The sequence below is a fragment of the Liolophura sinensis genome, chromosome 9 (assembly GCF_032854445.1).
Source record: "Liolophura sinensis isolate JHLJ2023 chromosome 9, CUHK_Ljap_v2, whole genome shotgun sequence".
NCBI classification, from domain to species: domain Eukaryota; kingdom Metazoa; phylum Mollusca; class Polyplacophora; order Chitonida; family Chitonidae; genus Liolophura; species Liolophura sinensis.
The window spans coordinates 23,033,285-23,050,698 of NC_088303.1; the positions used below are offsets into that span (position 1 = coordinate 23,033,285).

The window sequence follows — 17,414 nt, forward strand, 5'->3', positions numbered from 1 at the left end:
ATGGAGGGCCCCGCAAAAGAAGAAATTTTGGCCAACATAGGGTTCAGGGATGAGACAGACTATGGAATGGAAAAGTTGAAATTATGCATCACACAACATATAATTTTGTCATTTTTAGCATTTCTAAATTAAATTCAGAATATTCTTCTCAGGCATTTCTTGTATAAATAAAGAGAAATTGCTTCAAAAAAACCCCAAAAAACCAAATCTAATGGCTGGGGGTGGGGTCGGGGGTGGGTGGGGGTTTGGGGGGGGGGAATAACAGCACAAATTAACATTTACATGCTGCTTCAAAATTGTTTAATATCTAAATATCTTTCCCCTGCAGACAAATTCATAACACAAAATGCGAAAACTAGAGGTAATTGACATAGATAAACTGATACTAATTGGAAAATGGTGGAAAACTGTACATGTCTGGAGGGTGTTTGCGATCTGGAACTAGTCAAATATTTGACACTTTCAAGACGTCAGATTGAAACAGTGGTGCTTTGCTATGATGCATTAAAAGGGTGATGCGGAAAAATGCCCTCTTTGGCTTTACTTCCGTAAAAAAAATTAATGATTATTTGGATGATATCCTGGGCACATCATTGCGTGATGTTGTTCAGAGGTAGGTAGTTTTCCCCCAGCTACAATAGTCTGGGAGATGTGACTCTCTGTCAAATCCGAAATATAAATCATAGTCATATTGTATAAGACTAGCCTTATTAACGATATAATGACAAGCCCTTGGCCGTACGTGATCAGGACACTTCATACCCAAACTGTTTTGTACCAGGTTACCTAGTACCATAGTTATTCCATGCCATAGTGCTCTCATACCGCAATCGTGTCGTACAATAACTACTGTAAAGACATACTGTATGCAGTTATTTAACACTGATTATAAGCATGCCACAAGGATAACTAAATAACTACTGTAAAGACATACTGTACGCAGTTATTTTACACTGATTATAAGCATGCCACAAAGATATCTAATATAATACATACGTTTTTCAGTCTTTTTTGACAGATTGCAGTAACTCTGTCAACGATCTAGTCAGAACAAGGGTTATAGCCCTATTTCTGGTTAAGAAGGTTGAACACAACTTTGCAGTAGTCTCGACTTTGCACGTGTAATATATTTTTTTACCTGAGTTTAATACAAGAGTCTTTTTGACAGATTTTCTCATTTCTAGTTATGCTATGGATGTTGCAGCTTAGTTAACTTTAATGTACTCACGTGAAATATTAAAATGTGAACTCCTGAAATCTTGACACAGTTGTTTTTTTGTTTTTTTTTTTAATATTTTAACAATATTTTACATATCAGTACTGTTAATGGATTAATTAACCTCCCATGGATTGGTATTGTTAATCTGATTCCATTAACTGTGGTGTTAACTTGTGAGTTTATGTCCCTAACTAAAGTTATTTTAATATTTGACTTCAATGGATTAACCTTTGAATGTGTTGATAACTCAATTTCACTTAACTGCTCAGCTGTCAATGAGATTCTCCAATCATCTTTATCTTATAAAACATATGAAGCATTAGTGCAATGCAAATTAAATCCTTCAGGCACAGGTTTCCAGTATACTGGTTTTTCCTGGATGGCGTGCGGTATAAGTTACAAATGCAACTAGTTGTTATTTCCCATATGTCATACAATGATGAAGTTCTAGAAAGCTTTCCAATAATCCCAGTATCACTGTAAAAGAAATACAATCATAACACTAATGTACATATGTAAATAGACAATTTCACAATGTAAAACAAAAAAAAAAACCATGACCAATGAATGAATGTAAATGATTTAACAAAAGCTTCCATGTTACTTCCATGTATTTAAAAAATGTCCAAGTCCTGGAGTTCCACTGGACTTAAGCAGATGGTCACCATCTTGGAAAGCAACTTTTCTGATGTAGACCTTCGATAACTCCCAAAATACTGCTTAAAATTCGACATGTTATACAGCGCTGAATAGAGAATTAAAAAGAAGTAATACTGGACAAAAACACAGTCATGAACTGGTTTTGCATCTCTACTTGATGTAAAATCAGAATTGTGGTCAGTGTGTTGACGACTGGTTTTAGATGCCCGATAAAATCCACTAAATAAACATAAAATACTTAAAAAAAAAATAAAAAAAATAACATGCTTAGAGAAACCTTCGGTAAATGTTAACTACGGAATTTCATATGAATAGAGATTATATACTAAGTATGATACGAGGTAACTATGGCACGCGGTAACGTGGGACGAAGTTACTTGGGTACGAAGTGCACAACATCTACGCGTCTCCATTCACTCAAGACCCACCTTCTTTTGTCCAAATACAATGGGCCTGCAGCCGGAACGATAAAGTTGACTATACCCAGAAAACTCTTGGATCTTCACCATTCCCACATGGGTGAATGATACAATTTTAAAACGTTATCGGGTTCATCAAGATTACGTGTGATGCTGTTGTTGTAACTTGCTTAACTGAGTAATACGGGAGAACATTTTCTTGGTGCATTTGTCATTCTCTGTGATTAAGGTTACGTTATCTGGATATGTATTTACCTCGCTGTGGTTCAGAAGGCAGTCTTTCTAAAAACTCCCTATAATGATTAAATCACACAGAAAATGTGCGTCGTACGATGTTTTCGTCTGTCATTTGCCTCATTTGAGAGTCCGCCCCATTCAGCCGATAGAGGGCGCTGGTTTGGATGTGTTACACGCGCGCAGTGTTGACAATATAATCTCTGTCATCTGGAGACAGATTGAACGGCGTCTTCCGGTACGAAAACGTCAATATACAAGAAAACTTGTCTTGGTTCCACGGCATCCTGTTGGAGGAAATCAGTTATACGAAATTCTGTTAAGTATTTATCTGTACTATAAGATTGTCAGCACTGAGCCATATCACGCCAGCAGACATTATTTTCACGTGATGAAAACATGCAGCGGTCGTAATTATAATATGTGATGGATATGGTGCAGCTGGGATCACCTAACGAAGGTCATTGAACGTCCGCAGGTATCGGACATCGGAATGTTAGGCCTTCCCTCCAAAGGTTTGTATCTCAATCAATGTGTTATGTCTGAGGCCGTGTTCGGCAGTATTCGAATGTCGATCGCTTGTTTTTTTGCATGAAGACAGGTCCCTATCGAATAGATCTCTTCACACCGGAGGCATATCAGTGCAAGCACATTATTTCTACTAGGTTACAGTGTACTCTACCAGCGATATCTGGTATAAGCATGACCACAACTGAATTCCTTAATTGGCAAGCAGGTGCAAAAAAACGAGTCTTTATGCCTGTAGAGGTCGTTCGTACTGCCAATGGGCCTATCCCGGTATATATTTTTGATACTGGGTACATGCATATATATCTTGAATGTGGTAGGCATACATCGTTGCCTTTTACGATTTTCATTAAAATCATAATTCTCATAACATGAACAGAATCGCATCCTATATGATTTGGCCTGTATATGATTGACAAACAGGCCCTAGCAAAACCACCGTGATCGTATTTACGTTTTAAAACCACACCATTCTATGAAAACGCAATAATACCGAAATAATAATTTGTATTATAGCCTAATTAGGAAGATTTTATTATAATTATTCATTAGGGACACTGTAACGACCTTGTTACGCTGCGTGTTGTAGTGCATAGAGGCCTAGGCCAATTGGTCCAAGGTTACAGCGTACATGTGCATGCGGCGGACGTTCAATCGATTTCAGTCTGACCCTCACCTAATGGAATCTCACAAACACTTGTCGTTAGCCATGCTTAATGGCAGTAAGACAAACTTGGTGTTGTTTTCCAGAGATGTCTTCTTCTAACTGCAAGACGAGCAACAAGGAGAATATGACAAAGGAAAGAATGGAAAATATTTCACGCTTGGCTGTTCGGAGTATCAGTTTCTGTGCAAGGCCTACTCAATAAATGGTCGGGCGATACGACGTAGACTGTCAGCTGTAATTCGAAAATAGAATAGAAAAATATGGCACATGAATAAGTTAAATTGTTTGGCTGTGTAGTGTACAATGCTTATCTCTGTCACGAATGAAAATGAAAAATTTCAGGTAACTTGCACTCCCCGAATAATAATAAGTCGTATTTGGAAACTATAATTCAACTCATCTAAGTGCGTCGTTTTATGGATCAGAAATATTTTTCACTACAGGTACTGTTAATCTTTGAAGAGCATATTCTTGGATGAAGTTACTCTTCAAAAAGATCTCGGTTTTTCTGGCGTCAAACGAGCTCAGGCCAACTGCGTATGTCGGTTCTATGGTGAAAAGGGCTAACCAGAAAATAGGTGAATGGCCAGAATATTGTCTCAGAAGTCAAGATAGGAAAACTATTATTTCATTACGCCCCATCGACTGGAATATCCAAGCCCTACTTTGGAACCTGATGTGGTTCTTCGAGGACAAAGTTTTGTTTGGGGTCTTAAATGTACCAAAATCAAAGCCCAAACGGAGACTATAAATTATCTAGGCCAATAAAAGCAGATTTGTAGGAAACATTCAAGTATTCGAGCCTCAATGGATAGAACTAATGCTCGATTGACCTATTTTCTCCAGCTCCTCAGAGATCACCAAGTTACTCTTATATCAGCTGTGTCAGCGTTCTTTCAAGAACGAACTCTCGTCAGTAATGTAGGTAGTCAGGAAGCCATGCAGTGAGCTTCCAGAGGTATTACCCAAAGCTACGTCTGTGACGCCCGTTGAAACACGTAGAAAGTGCAGGCCTAGAGAGGCCAAGGTACTAATCAACAGACTATACCAAGTAAGGCTTTGCCAGCTCGTTAACCAATGGTCATCATGAGTAAAGCCGTAACCCTTGGCAAATCACCCAGGAGCCTCTCACCAATGCGGTCGCTGCGAGTTCAAGTCCAGCTCATGCTAGCAACCTTTTGAATGTTGTGGGTTTTCCCCGAGTTCTGCCCGGTTTCCTCTCACCACAATTCTGGCCACCGCCATAAAAGCGACATATTCTTGAGTACGGTGTAAAACACCAGTGAAAAAAATAAACAAATTTAGCAATGCAGTATACTTGGGTGCGTATATAGGATAGGTAAAGCGGGTTAAGAAGCACTATGCGATCTCGTGATGCCCTGTAGCTTGGAAGGCAACAGAACACGCTTCATAAAATCCTAACTGCCCCTATATTTGTTTCGCTCCGTAACTCCTTGCTATGGCATGGTGACTTGGATGGCCTACACTGTACATCAGACGAAAAATTTACCATCAGGTGAAGTGTTAAGTAGCTTGATAAGTAAATCCTGGCGCCACAGCGACTGTCGTATTATAAGGCATATAGAAGCACGAAATAAGTGAATGTGGCTGTACATGGCCTATGAATCTGTGAATTTGCGTGGACGTCACGCAATGTGCTGAAAGTGACTCAGTGACTAGGATTCCGACAGATGTAAAGTTATATATGGTCAGGAAGCTTTTAGCTCCTTGAACGTACGGAAATCATATATCTGCTATTTGCTTTCCAGCATCGAAAGTCTCCTTAACTGGAGTGTCTTGCTGTGATCTTAAATCAATGGCGCCATTGGCACCTATACATACTTGCAAATATGGTCATATGTGTGTATTTCCAGACAGTATGCAAAGCTACTCCTTGCATCCCATCAGTGAAGTGAAAGTTACACGGACGACTGTAAATGAAGGCGTTAAATTCAGCTTGCCTTAAAGATTGTATCACGTCATGTGTCGATGTGCATTATTTCATGTAATGACATGCGTGGGTATCATATCATTTTACAACGATTCTGATAATTAGGCTGTATACATTGATCTGAAATAAATGGCTTTACCTGCACGATTAGTAGTTATACCCTTCATGGCGATCGACAGCCACGTCGTGTATATGAACAGTGGCAACCAAAGTAGCTATTGAATCTTGGTGTTTAAAACTGTTGACCGCTTCCTTCTCAGTTGAACGTTCATTTAGGTTGCCGGCTGACATGCGAATGTCTTTTTCGACACGTGGATTCTTCATTTTCTAGTGGGATCCCAATGAAAGGACTACACCAGAGCTATGGTGGCGGGGATGTAGTGTAATGTGTTGTAGATTATCATTCAGAATAAAACCTGGATATATTATACTCCTCGTTTTGAAAGCTATATACGCATTTATAGTTCTTGTATAAGTTGTATTGAAAGTTGAATTGGAAGGCATTCTTGGTCAAAAAATGTTTATGTATTCCCGCAAAATGCGACCGTAAAAATATACCTGTATTAAGCAGATTGAGATTGAACAGATCAAGGTAAAATCCAGTCAAAGATAGCTTGAGCGATGTCTGGCATAAAAGGGCTAGACGCTCGCAAGTGATACCTTTTACATGTGATATTGCGCAGATCAGCGTCAGACTTTCACAAGGACGGGTTATGTGATATTGGACAGAGGAGCACAACTTTCTCTCATGGAACTGTTGTGTGATATTGCACAGAGGATCACAACTTTATCACAAGGAACTCCTGTGTGATATTGGACAAAGGAGCACGAATCTCCAACAAGGAACGTTTGTCTGATATTGGACTGAGGAGTATGACCCTCTCACAAGGAACGGTTGTATGATACTGAGTACTGGAAAGAGGAGCGCAACTCTCTCACAAGGAGCGGTAATGTGATATTTTATAGCGGAGCACAACCCTCTCACTCGAAGTGATCAAGTGATACTGGACAGAGCGCAACTCTTTCACAAAGAGCGGCAGTGTGATATTGGACAGAGGAGCGCAACTCTCTCACAAGGAGCGGTAGTGTGATATTTTACAGAGGAGCACAACCCTCTCACTCGAAGTGGTTATGTGATACTGGACAGAGGAGCGCATCTCTCTCACAAAGAGCGGCAGTGTGATACTGGACAAAGGAGCGCAACTCTGTGACAAAGAGCGGATATTGGACAGAGGAGCGCAACTCTCTCACAAAGAGCGGCAGTGTGATATTGGACAGAGGAGCGCAACTCTCTCACAAGGAGCGGTAATGTGATATTTTACAGAGGAGCACAACCCTCTCACTCGAAGTGGTTATGTGATACTGGACAGAGGAGCGCAACTCTCTTACAAAGAGCGGCAGTGTGATATTGGACAGACGAGCGCAACTCTCTCACAAGGAGCGGTAGTGTGATATTTTACAGAGGAGCACAACCCTCTCACTCGAGGTGGTTATGTGATACTGGACAGAGGAGCGCAACTCTCTCACAAAGAGCGACAGTGTGATATTGGACAGAGGAGCGCAACTCTTTCACAAAGAGCGGCTGTGTGATATTTTACAGAGGAGCACAACCCTCTCACTCGAGGTGGTTATGTGATATTGGACAGAGGAGCGCAACTCTTTCACAAAGAGCGGTTGTGTGATATTTTACAGAGGAGCACAACCCTCTCACTCGAGGTGGTTATGTGATATTGGACAGAGGAGCGCAACTCTCTCACAAGGAGCGGTTGTGTGATATTAGACAGAGGAGCATGAACAAATGGACCATGAATTTTTTGACCAACCGGCACGAACCGGCACGTAGACATCTGGAAATGTGTATTACCGTGGAAAGCAGATGCATGTGTCTGTATAATAGGTCCAGGAAGTGTGGTATGTAGGTATGTAATCGTGTCAACAAAGGCATACCGAATTAAAACACACTGAGTCAGTAGATAGGTTCATCTGTTCATACGCAGATTGTAAGGCAGGAGAAGTTATCTGGTGTGTCAATCGTAGGTTTAGATATGATCTTGTGTTTGCAGAATGTCGTTAGTGGTTGACTACCGACAGACGAATGATAGGTTAAAACGCCCAGATCACGCGAGATGCACCAAAATGTGTTATGGCAAGGCGCATTCCATGGCTAGTTACGCTAAATTTTATGTAGCTGGGGCTGAGTCGCTTCGTGGTATGAGGATCGTTTGCGCTAAGAGACATTTACCCGGTTTGGACAAACGTTACCTCTGGAGACGTACTTAACACGGAATAGGCTTATTAAATCGTGAGCGTAAATGATGCCTTTATATAGATGTTACCATTAAGTGTTGAAAATTCCCTGTGGATCGATTCTTTGATGTTCTACTGAATTAAGCTCTATCCACATCCATTTACGTACAGCCTATCCAAGGAGTATGAGATACCATACACTTCTAGGTAACTCTTGACACACTAAGGATTTCATAGGTGGGAGTATATGGATACTTGACGTGCTATTTTCCGATAATGGTTGTGATTCAAACGACTGATTTGCCTAGATTTTACGGTCAGTTTCTGATTTTACAACTTCTTGTAGAAGTTGTATTCTTTATTAGAAAGACGTTCGTTTAGTTGTGTACTCCCGCAATATTGTTGTGCGATAGATTCAGTATATTAACCCTATATACAGTACATCTTATAATCACCAGAACAGAATTAAAAATCAAATATTTCAACAGGATGTAAACCATACATCCACAGTACACGTAGCTGTGACAGAACAGCATGTGAAAGGCGTCTAATACTTTACTCAGCTTCTTTTGATTAAACGTGACCAGAGAATCAGATTGGAAATACTTTTCAGAAATCCCTTTATTGTTTCCCCCCCACTATACGTCAGTTTAGGAATACTGTAAATAATACTATTTCCAATGTCTGATTCTCAGATTATCAAGGATGGCAGGATCACATAAAGGAAGGTCAAAGCAGACAGATGCTGCTCGAAGAGAAAATGAAAGTAAGTCATACATTTACACACAGCTTCTGTCGACATATAGGTCCGCGATTTCAATGTTTTGTGGGTAGTATGTACTAATGCATGTCGAGTCCATCTCAGATGTAAGGGCGAATACTGAACCGACACAGCGCGGACATGCCAATTACACTGTGACTGGGCGTGATGTCCTAATGAGGCAGCAGCATAAAAAGCCCAACAGCTATAGTCGGTCGGGTGTCAGTAGACTTTAGCCTGGCATGGTATTTCAGTGATACAGAACTATCAGTATGTGGACCAGCATGCTAAAATTTATTTATTTATTTATTTATTTGATTGGTGCCATACTCAAGAATATTTCACTTATATATGAGGGTGGTCATCATTATGGTGGTAGGAAACCGGGCAGAGCCGGGGAATCCCTCTGCAGTTCACTGACAGACCTTCCCACGTACGACTGGAGAGGAACCAAGCGTTAGCTGGACTCACGGCGACTGGATTGGTGAGAGGCTCATGCCTCATTGCACCGCGTTGGCACGCTAATTACTCGGCCACTGAGACTGTGTCTATAAAAGGAAGCGACATGTGAAATAATGTCAACAAAACGACCTAAAACAAACAATAAACGATTTGGACCAGATTCCATGAAGACCTGGAAGATTTCCCAAATACATGACCCAGTGTTGTCGACCGTAATATTGTCATTCTAATGTTACAGAGGTAAACCCTGTAAAAGATGAAGACCTGGGAAAAGCTGGGTTGTCCCTTGTTTATCAGTGTGGCTTACCTGGTCCTCACCTGGATTGTCTGGGGGCCGTTCCTCCCAATGGGCACCGGGTGCTAGAAGCAAAGGTCAGAAACAGAAGGGGTGTACTGCCCACCAGCCTTATCTTGGGACAAGAGAGCCACCAAACAACACAGGTACGCTCAGTATTTTTGAAAAGAAATTAACCTTCATATGCTGATTTTTCCGGAATTCTACTAAGCCGTGATCATTGAGGTCGTAGTTTCGAACCTGGTTGTGGCTTTAAGTGCAGTGGTTTGTCAAGGTACCTGGCGAAATGCAGTGATTTCACCCTGGTACAGGTTTCCACCGCCAAGAAACCTAACGACAGTGATTCAAATGGAATGTACTTGGGGTATGACGCCTGTCCTCGACTAGAATGGTGGCAGTTTTACTCCTACCACTTTCACCTACAAATCTGGTTACCGTGGCATACGTGAAACGTCCTGCACTTGTCGTAACCAAAATCAAATAAATGCATGCGTCAGTCACGTTCAAGTACTTCTATTACGGACAAAATACGAGGTCAATTATTCTAGAAATAACCCAAAAGGATATTGGACAGAGAAAGGTTTCTATTTAGCTTTAGCGAGGTTAAATTTGAAGTTAAATTTAATATCTATACATTCTTGTGATTTGCAATTTTTTATTAAAATGCATAACATATCTTCTTCTGTATGCAGGTTGACGACCCATGGTTACGTGAAGTGTTCTGTATTTTGGCAAGGAGTCATAGCGATAATAAACAACCCAGTGAGTATTTACGTCTTAATTCTTGTGTAGTTAAGACAGTACCTAGGCTAAACAGTTTTATGCCTGGAAGTTAGATCGATGACGTGCAGCTTCTTGTCTTTCTTTGTTCAATTTCCGGCATTGGAATCTATGGTTTACTTTTGCTTTTAAAGCAAAGTTACCTTGTTGATGGGACAATGATATTTTTCATTTCAGCATACCTGGCACAGTTTTTCATAAAACCTGCAGAATTAAGCAAGGATGAAGGTGTGCGGTGTCCACGGGCAGAATATACTACACCTTTACAGGTAATGATGTTACACTTTGTTTAGTCTGCTTTCCCACAAATGTGCAAATGCTAGAAATATGGACGCAGTTGTGAATTACGGTTACCTCACCTTGACTAAAATCTGTTTGGCGATAACAAATGGAATAACAATTCCATTCTGAAAAGTTCTAAATCAAATGTAAGCCACAGTCGCAGCCTTGGATTCTGGATTTCATTTCTTTGTGGCTTGAAATTGATTTAATACAATCACTGCGCCGAAACAAGCATTCATATACCAGCCGTCAACCAAATAATTGACGCTCCAGGTCAATTATCGCTTGGCCGATTCTCAAAACGCCGTTTAGAACTAAGAAATTATATAAAGTACAAAATAAGGACCGAATCATACATAGAGAAGCAGTCTTCAAAAATGTTGGAAAGACGTAAGGAATGTTATAAGCGAATAAGCGAAGCCAGTATCCAAATCGTGCAGCATGCTAATAGATAACATGCCTTATATTGCTATCTTCATTGTAATATTGCAGGTGCTGGAGGTAGATCTGGAAGTATCTCTTGGTGATCAACCATCTCAAATTGACAGTGAGTTTTGAGACTATATATCTGAGGTTCTGGTTAGTTGGGAGCCAAAAATATCCAGAGAAATACTTAAATTTGGAATCTGAAATTTTATGCAAGAAATGTCACCAGATACAAACAAGAATCGCTCCAGTGAAAGCACAAGCGCTCAAGTGTTTTGATTCAAGGTGTGAAAAGGCAACTCAATTACATCTCAATTATATCTCTTCACATTTGTGTTAAAATTTGGTTAGGTGTAGAAATTTATAGTTTATCCAAAAAATAAGTTTCACATAAATTGAAATTGAACTAAAAAAAAAGACAATATCATTGTCAATATGTAGTTATCCTGTGCTAATGATCAGTATATTTTGCACAATGGTCTTTCCACTGTGTGAAGCTCTGAAATTTCGAAAAAACGTGAACAACATTTAAAAAAGACGCATTCCCTGACGATAATTGTAGCACAGGGCATAAGAAAGAAACATGATGCAAAGGGAATGTTTTTACTCTATCGTTTCCCGATGAATCATGTTACTATTGGCCATGGAGGTATCAGTTTTGTGATTACTCATGATATTGTTGATTACATAAGGTACTGGTGTACGAGGCCACGCCCGAGGCTTGGTGTCACGTGTGATGATTGACAGGCTTGACGGCACTACAGCTTCCCGCCCATTTCTTCTTGGCACGGGAACAGAGGTATGTCATTGCGCCTTTCTTTGATCACCTTTCTTAACATCCACTGAACTATGAAAGAACATTCGTTGACTGTGATCGCGGAGTGTTACCAGCTCTCACCATGTGATGGAATCAATAAACCTGTCCATCAATCGTTTTTTCACTTCGGACTTTTTTGTGTCTGGTTTATGGTTTCATGTAGAACTGTTTGGGAGTTCCATTACTTCTAGTTTTGTCGACAGCCTACAACTTTTTACAAAGTTTAACGATTTAACTACATTCCTGCTGAGAAATCCACCTAGACTAATCCTCCTGTATTTCTAATTATTCGCAAATAGAACAATTACATAACATCAGTTTACTTAATCTGACGACGATACCTTTAAACTTTTTCACTACTGAATTTTTACTGAAACTGGTAAGTTAATAGATGTGTGTATGCTTTTAAATGTTTGTTTACGTGTCATTCATTTGATATGTCCTATGTCTGATTAGTACTGGTTTTGGTTACACTATGTTGGTTTCATCTGACGCTCAAGTTTATTACCAGGTGGAGTCAGGCAGGGGCACCCGTGTTGAGTTGGGTATGTTGAGGTCCACCGCTATCACTGCTCCCCAGGGGATATCTGGGTTGTTGGTGTCTCACCTTCGGACATTGGAAGGTAAACTCAGGGGCACTAAAGGATGCCATGAACCACTGTCATTTCGCATAGCATAATTTTTGTGAAAATAATCTGTAAATCTCTTCATTTCCGAAAATTAATGAGAAAAAACGATTTAGATTAGGCAGAAGCTGGCTGTTAAATCAGAATGTGCCCATCTATATTTTTGTCATTGATCATTGAACTTACCAAACCTCGTATTTACCAGGCATTTTAAGACTTGTGGTGGGTATATCGCTCTGCAGTAAAGAATCAATGTACATATTTTAAACTTCCAAGAGCAAAACGATTTCTTCGCAGCTGTGTTTGCATTTTTGACTTAACCTTAAGATGTTTGAAAAATATGGGCCCTGAGGAAAAACACAGTGGTGTACAAGTTAAAGATGAATACCGCCACATTGCAAGAAAAGATATGGTGAAACAGTAATAACCATTTAAGTTGTTTATAAACTGAGGTTTTTTTTTTTCATTTATTGCGTTGTGCACTGTTAATCTTTTCCAATATATTACATTTGTCTTCAGCTGATTGCATACAGGCCCTTATGAGAAGAATCTTTCACAAAGCAAAGGCTCTGGATCACCTGCTGTTAAACTCCCTTGTAGAGGAGACACCCTATGGGACGCCCGTCACCAAGGTGAGTCCCAGATCTTTGGGACATAAGGACGAGATTCTGGAGCTGGAGACGGAACCTTTTCCTGTTACCACTGAGGTAGAAGACATCCCTTTGTCTGATACAAAAACTGCAGCCCCTGGGGAGAAGAAAGCGCCTACAACTCCACCCGAATTTGTCTCTGCGTCCACAGTCAGTGAGAGGTCTAGCCCAAAAGATGTTAATGACCAGCGTGTGCCAGGATATATCTGGGAAAACGTATCTGGGGTAGACAGCCAGCGAGCTGGGACAGCAGAATCCAGGTCAGGAGAACTGGAATGTTTGACAAACCCTCCTCAGAAAGCCTTACTACAGAGAATTCCTAACAGTACCTCCAGGCGAGACACACAACAACCTTGTAATGAGAAGGAGGCCCTACTGAAGGTTTGTTTATAAAGAGTTATTTATTTATTTACTTATTTGATTTGTGTTTTACGTCATACTGAAGAATATTTTACTTATACCACGACAGCTATCATTATGGTGGAAGGAAATTTGTGTCTTTATCTGTATTTAGAACCAGATGTTTATGTTGATTTCTTTTTGAGATACAGAATCATGTGTTATTTCGGAGTTGTGTTTTTTGATTGGTAATTTACTTTGGACAGTTTTACTTATACAACGATCGCTAGGTTCGTCGGTTGAGGAAACCCGGGAGAGATCAACCACAGCTCTTCACCAGGTACTTGACAAATATCCTGACGTAAAGCCGTGTTCGTGTTGATTCGAGTTATGTTGGTGCACTTTCGTTTACCTAGACCAAACCAAACCGCACGTTTATCTTTGTGTATTTTCATTTAAAATCACATGTATTTTTGTGCTTTATGGTTTAAATTTTCAAATTTGAAAGTGTTGAATTTTGAAATACATGGAGTAGAATTATTTCTAATTCAAATCATTTGTCAGTTAATTATTGTTTTCTAGCAGTTTGTCACGGATCTGTTTCAGGATGTTACAAGAAACTTGGCGCAAATCAACTCTACCAATAACAACATAAAATGGACCTCAGCACAAGATAAAAGCAGTAAGTTTTACGATTTTCGTCTTAGAACAAGCATTGAGTCAGTGTATGCATGGTTATACAAATGAAAACATCACTGAATGTGTGAATAAGTTGATCATAACATGACCAGTGTAAAAGGAACTAGTATAATGTTGGTCCTAAACCAAGTAATTTGTTTAAAAATGCGAATAAGTTTTAAGAAACTTTGCCTTGCTAGACCTATTCCAAGGTTGATCATGTGTGTCTGTGTAATGTGTGATTATCAGACTGCTCATATATGGTCGCACTACACTGGTCAGCTTTGCGTGAACCCATTGGCCGGCTGAGTGATTGTGTGAACCCATTGGCCGGCTGAGTGGTTGTGCGCACCAGTTGGCCGACTGAGTGGTTTTACGAACCAACTGGCCGAGTGGTTGTGTAAACCCATCAGCTGAGTGATTGTGTGAAATCAACAAATAGGTGGATGCCTTCACCCAGTGACGAGATGGTTGTTTGAACCCTACGGTGAGATGGTTGTATGAACTCATCGCCCTATTCTTGGCGTGAACCCAATGACCAGGCTGTTGCGTGAACCCATCGGCCAATCGCCCGTGTGAATCCAATGACCATGTGGTTGCGTGATCTCAGAGACCATGTGGTTGCTTGAACCCAATGACCAGATGGTTGTGTGAGCCCATCGGCCGTTTGGTTGTGTAAATCCAATGGCGAAGTTTATGGTAGCAAAGATTGATCTGCCTCTGACATCGATGGTTCGAAACCAGATGATTCGGAGTCGATACCTGGGACTAAATCTTGTGAAATTGCGATGTAAATTACACTAACTAAATGTTTGTTACTTTTGCACTCCTCCAGAACCAGCAATGACGAAGAAGGTGGGAACATTCCTTGTTGGCTTAATTTGCTGCATGTCAGTGCGCAAGCGCTGATAGACCACATGACTTCAGATGACCAATGCGTTGTGACACTGCTATCTGCACTTCGGAGCGCAGTCTGCGAAGCTGTACTGCCCACCATACATACGCAGTTAGACTTGCGTGAACACGCAGTAATATTGTTGCTCAAAAGTATTATTTCTCAGAGGAATAGTTGTTTTCGATAACCATTAGAACTGTTGTTAGAAGTATCATAGTATATGCAAATGACGTTGTTAGAAGTACCGGTAGTTGTTGCTGCTGAGGAATAGCATTATTCATAGAGTAATGCAAGTCTCAAATATAGACTTTAAGATCTAAACTGTTAATACATCTGGTGAAAATGCTTGCCTATGTGCCCCCACAGTGTAGTGGACTAACCCAGTGATTGGCCTAAGTGTCTTCAGGTTCAGACCTGCCGACCATTTAAGGTATTATAATGAACTTTTCCGCATAACTGTTGATCTTTTCTACTTGCATGGTCGCATTAGGCATAATGCAGGCACCGGAAGAGTAGCGTTAGTATATGCGCAGTTCGCGGCCTGCAGGCTTAGCAGGTATCCCATGCCTTGGCCTTGTAACAAGGTTATTCGTGTTTTGTCAGTGTCTTGCATTTGTTTGTTGTGTCACAGAAAAATGATATTAGTACCCATCATACATTATTTATTCATTGTATAAAGAGACAGTATTTATTCGTTCTACATTTTTGTTATTTGGTAATAAAACTGTTTTGTTGGAAAGACCGTGTTTGTTTTTTAAAACATATTTGGTAGTCATATTTGGTAGATAATACCGGTCACTATAAAGGGGGAGAATTGAATTTGTGGTTGATTAACTGACTGAAAATCTGATTCATGTTGGTAATGCCTCCGTGAAAAAAGGGCATTGAATAATACTAGTATGTCGAAAGTGACAACCAAGCGATGAATGTAGGAAGTGGATAGACAGTCTGAGATCCACACCTATTTGGCAATTTTAAAAAAAGACTAAAATCGCTGGGATATGATCTCTTTATAACAGACAGTCTGGGACTCACAAATATCCACTGGCTGTAATACTCTTTTTTTTTTTAGGAGAATGAAGTACTGGAGTTGAACATCCAGCCTAAAAGCATTATTTATTTATTTTACTTCATTGAAGTTTCACGCCGTACTGAGAAATAATTTACTTATACGATGGCGTTTTATGGTGAAAGGAAACCGGGCAGAGCCTGGGGGAACACACGACCATCCGCAAGATGCTGGCAACCCTTCCCACGCATGGCAGAAGAGGAAGCCAGCATGGTATTTCTGCACTTGCTGATTAACATCTCTCACGGATTGTATGGCCTCGGTACGCAATCTAACTTTCGTTGAAAACAACTTGTCTGCCGCTTGTATGGTTTGCCTGCACGTATCTGTACGTCACATGTGGGAAAAGTTCGTCAGTAACTTGCCAATGCTCTGTGGTTTACGCTGGAAAATGGTTTCCTACTCCCGATAAAAGTTTAACGGGTTGTGTCATGACTCTGCCTTTTATGCTATAATGCAGCGCGCTGAATATGCATAGTGGATTGACGAGATACGGGCAGTGGCATTCGGTGTTGAAATAGAACCCGGATGATTGGCCTTTTGACGAGTTAAAATCAGCTTGTCTGACTTTCATGTCAGTCTGTGCTGTCCTTAGCAGTGCTATATTTCCATGAAGTAATTTCAAATAATTTGTGGAACAAAAAAGTTTCCTTTTACGCATAAGCACAAAATAATGGTAGTAACAAAACGTTTGCCTTTTGTACGTCATTGTTGTATGAAAATGCTTCCCTGGTTTGTATATCCACAGATTGAAAGCGGTGTGAAAATGTCACGCCACTTTTATTAGGTGTAACTTTTTGTGAATATGTCAATGTTTTGTAAATATGTCAATGTAGAAGTAAACATGGAGGTTATCTCTTTAAAATAACCTCCATGTTTACTTTAAAAATGATACTTGTTGCTGTCTCGCTTGGAGTTCGGCGTTGAGAGGATAGAGCAAGGAAACAGGACTTACTGAACCGGTGTCAGTGTAATGTGACTGGGTGGGGTGTCACGTTTGGTGTCTTCGGCATGATACTTCGGTGGCGGCAGCACTTTGGCGTCATGGGCTCACTCTGCCACAAGAACACAATATATGTACTCACCTAATAGCTTCTAGATATCACGATTTTTCATATACTGAAAAGTTGTTAAGTACGACATAAAAACCCAAATATATCATGTAATATAAAACTACAGCATGGATAGCAATATCAGAACAACCCCGGCATTCATGTAACCCGTGCAATCCAAACTCTTTTCAATTTACCTTCGTCTTGTCCAGTAACCCGACATCTTTTTACATCAATTTACCTAATTCTGGTCTTTTTCACAACGAGATTTCCTTTTTGCCGACCTTCATGCCGATTTTTGGATTTCTTACTCAGTTGCCATTTACTGAGTGTCCAGCCAGGAAGGTATCGACATTGC

General features: G+C 40.3%; 2 protein-coding genes across 2 annotated transcripts in view; one reads left to right on the plus strand and one right to left on the minus strand.

The window, feature by feature from the left end:
- Positions 1–2,644, minus strand: part of LOC135475227 (phosphoinositide 3-kinase regulatory subunit 4-like) — a 43,564-nt gene extending 40,920 nt beyond the window's left edge. Inside the window, exon 1 of the mRNA XM_064755040.1 lies at positions 2,554–2,644. The gene's annotated coding sequence lies outside the window, so the exon portion shown is untranslated. The remainder of the gene's footprint in view (positions 1–2,553) is intronic.
- Positions 2,645–2,908: 264 nt separating this feature from the next.
- Positions 2,909–15,582, plus strand: LOC135475856 (uncharacterized). Its single transcript, XM_064755801.1, has 11 exons — positions 2,909–3,047; positions 8,621–8,691; positions 9,386–9,588; positions 10,135–10,204; positions 10,400–10,491; positions 10,997–11,051; positions 11,623–11,729; positions 12,259–12,370; positions 12,893–13,404; positions 13,969–14,044; positions 14,876–15,582. The coding sequence occupies exons 2-11, from the start codon at positions 8,631–8,633 to the stop codon at positions 14,947–14,949; spliced, it is 1,362 nt and encodes a 453-aa protein (XP_064611871.1). The 5' UTR covers positions 2,909–3,047; positions 8,621–8,630; the 3' UTR covers positions 14,950–15,582.
- The last annotated feature ends 1,832 nt before the right edge of the window (positions 15,583–17,414 follow it).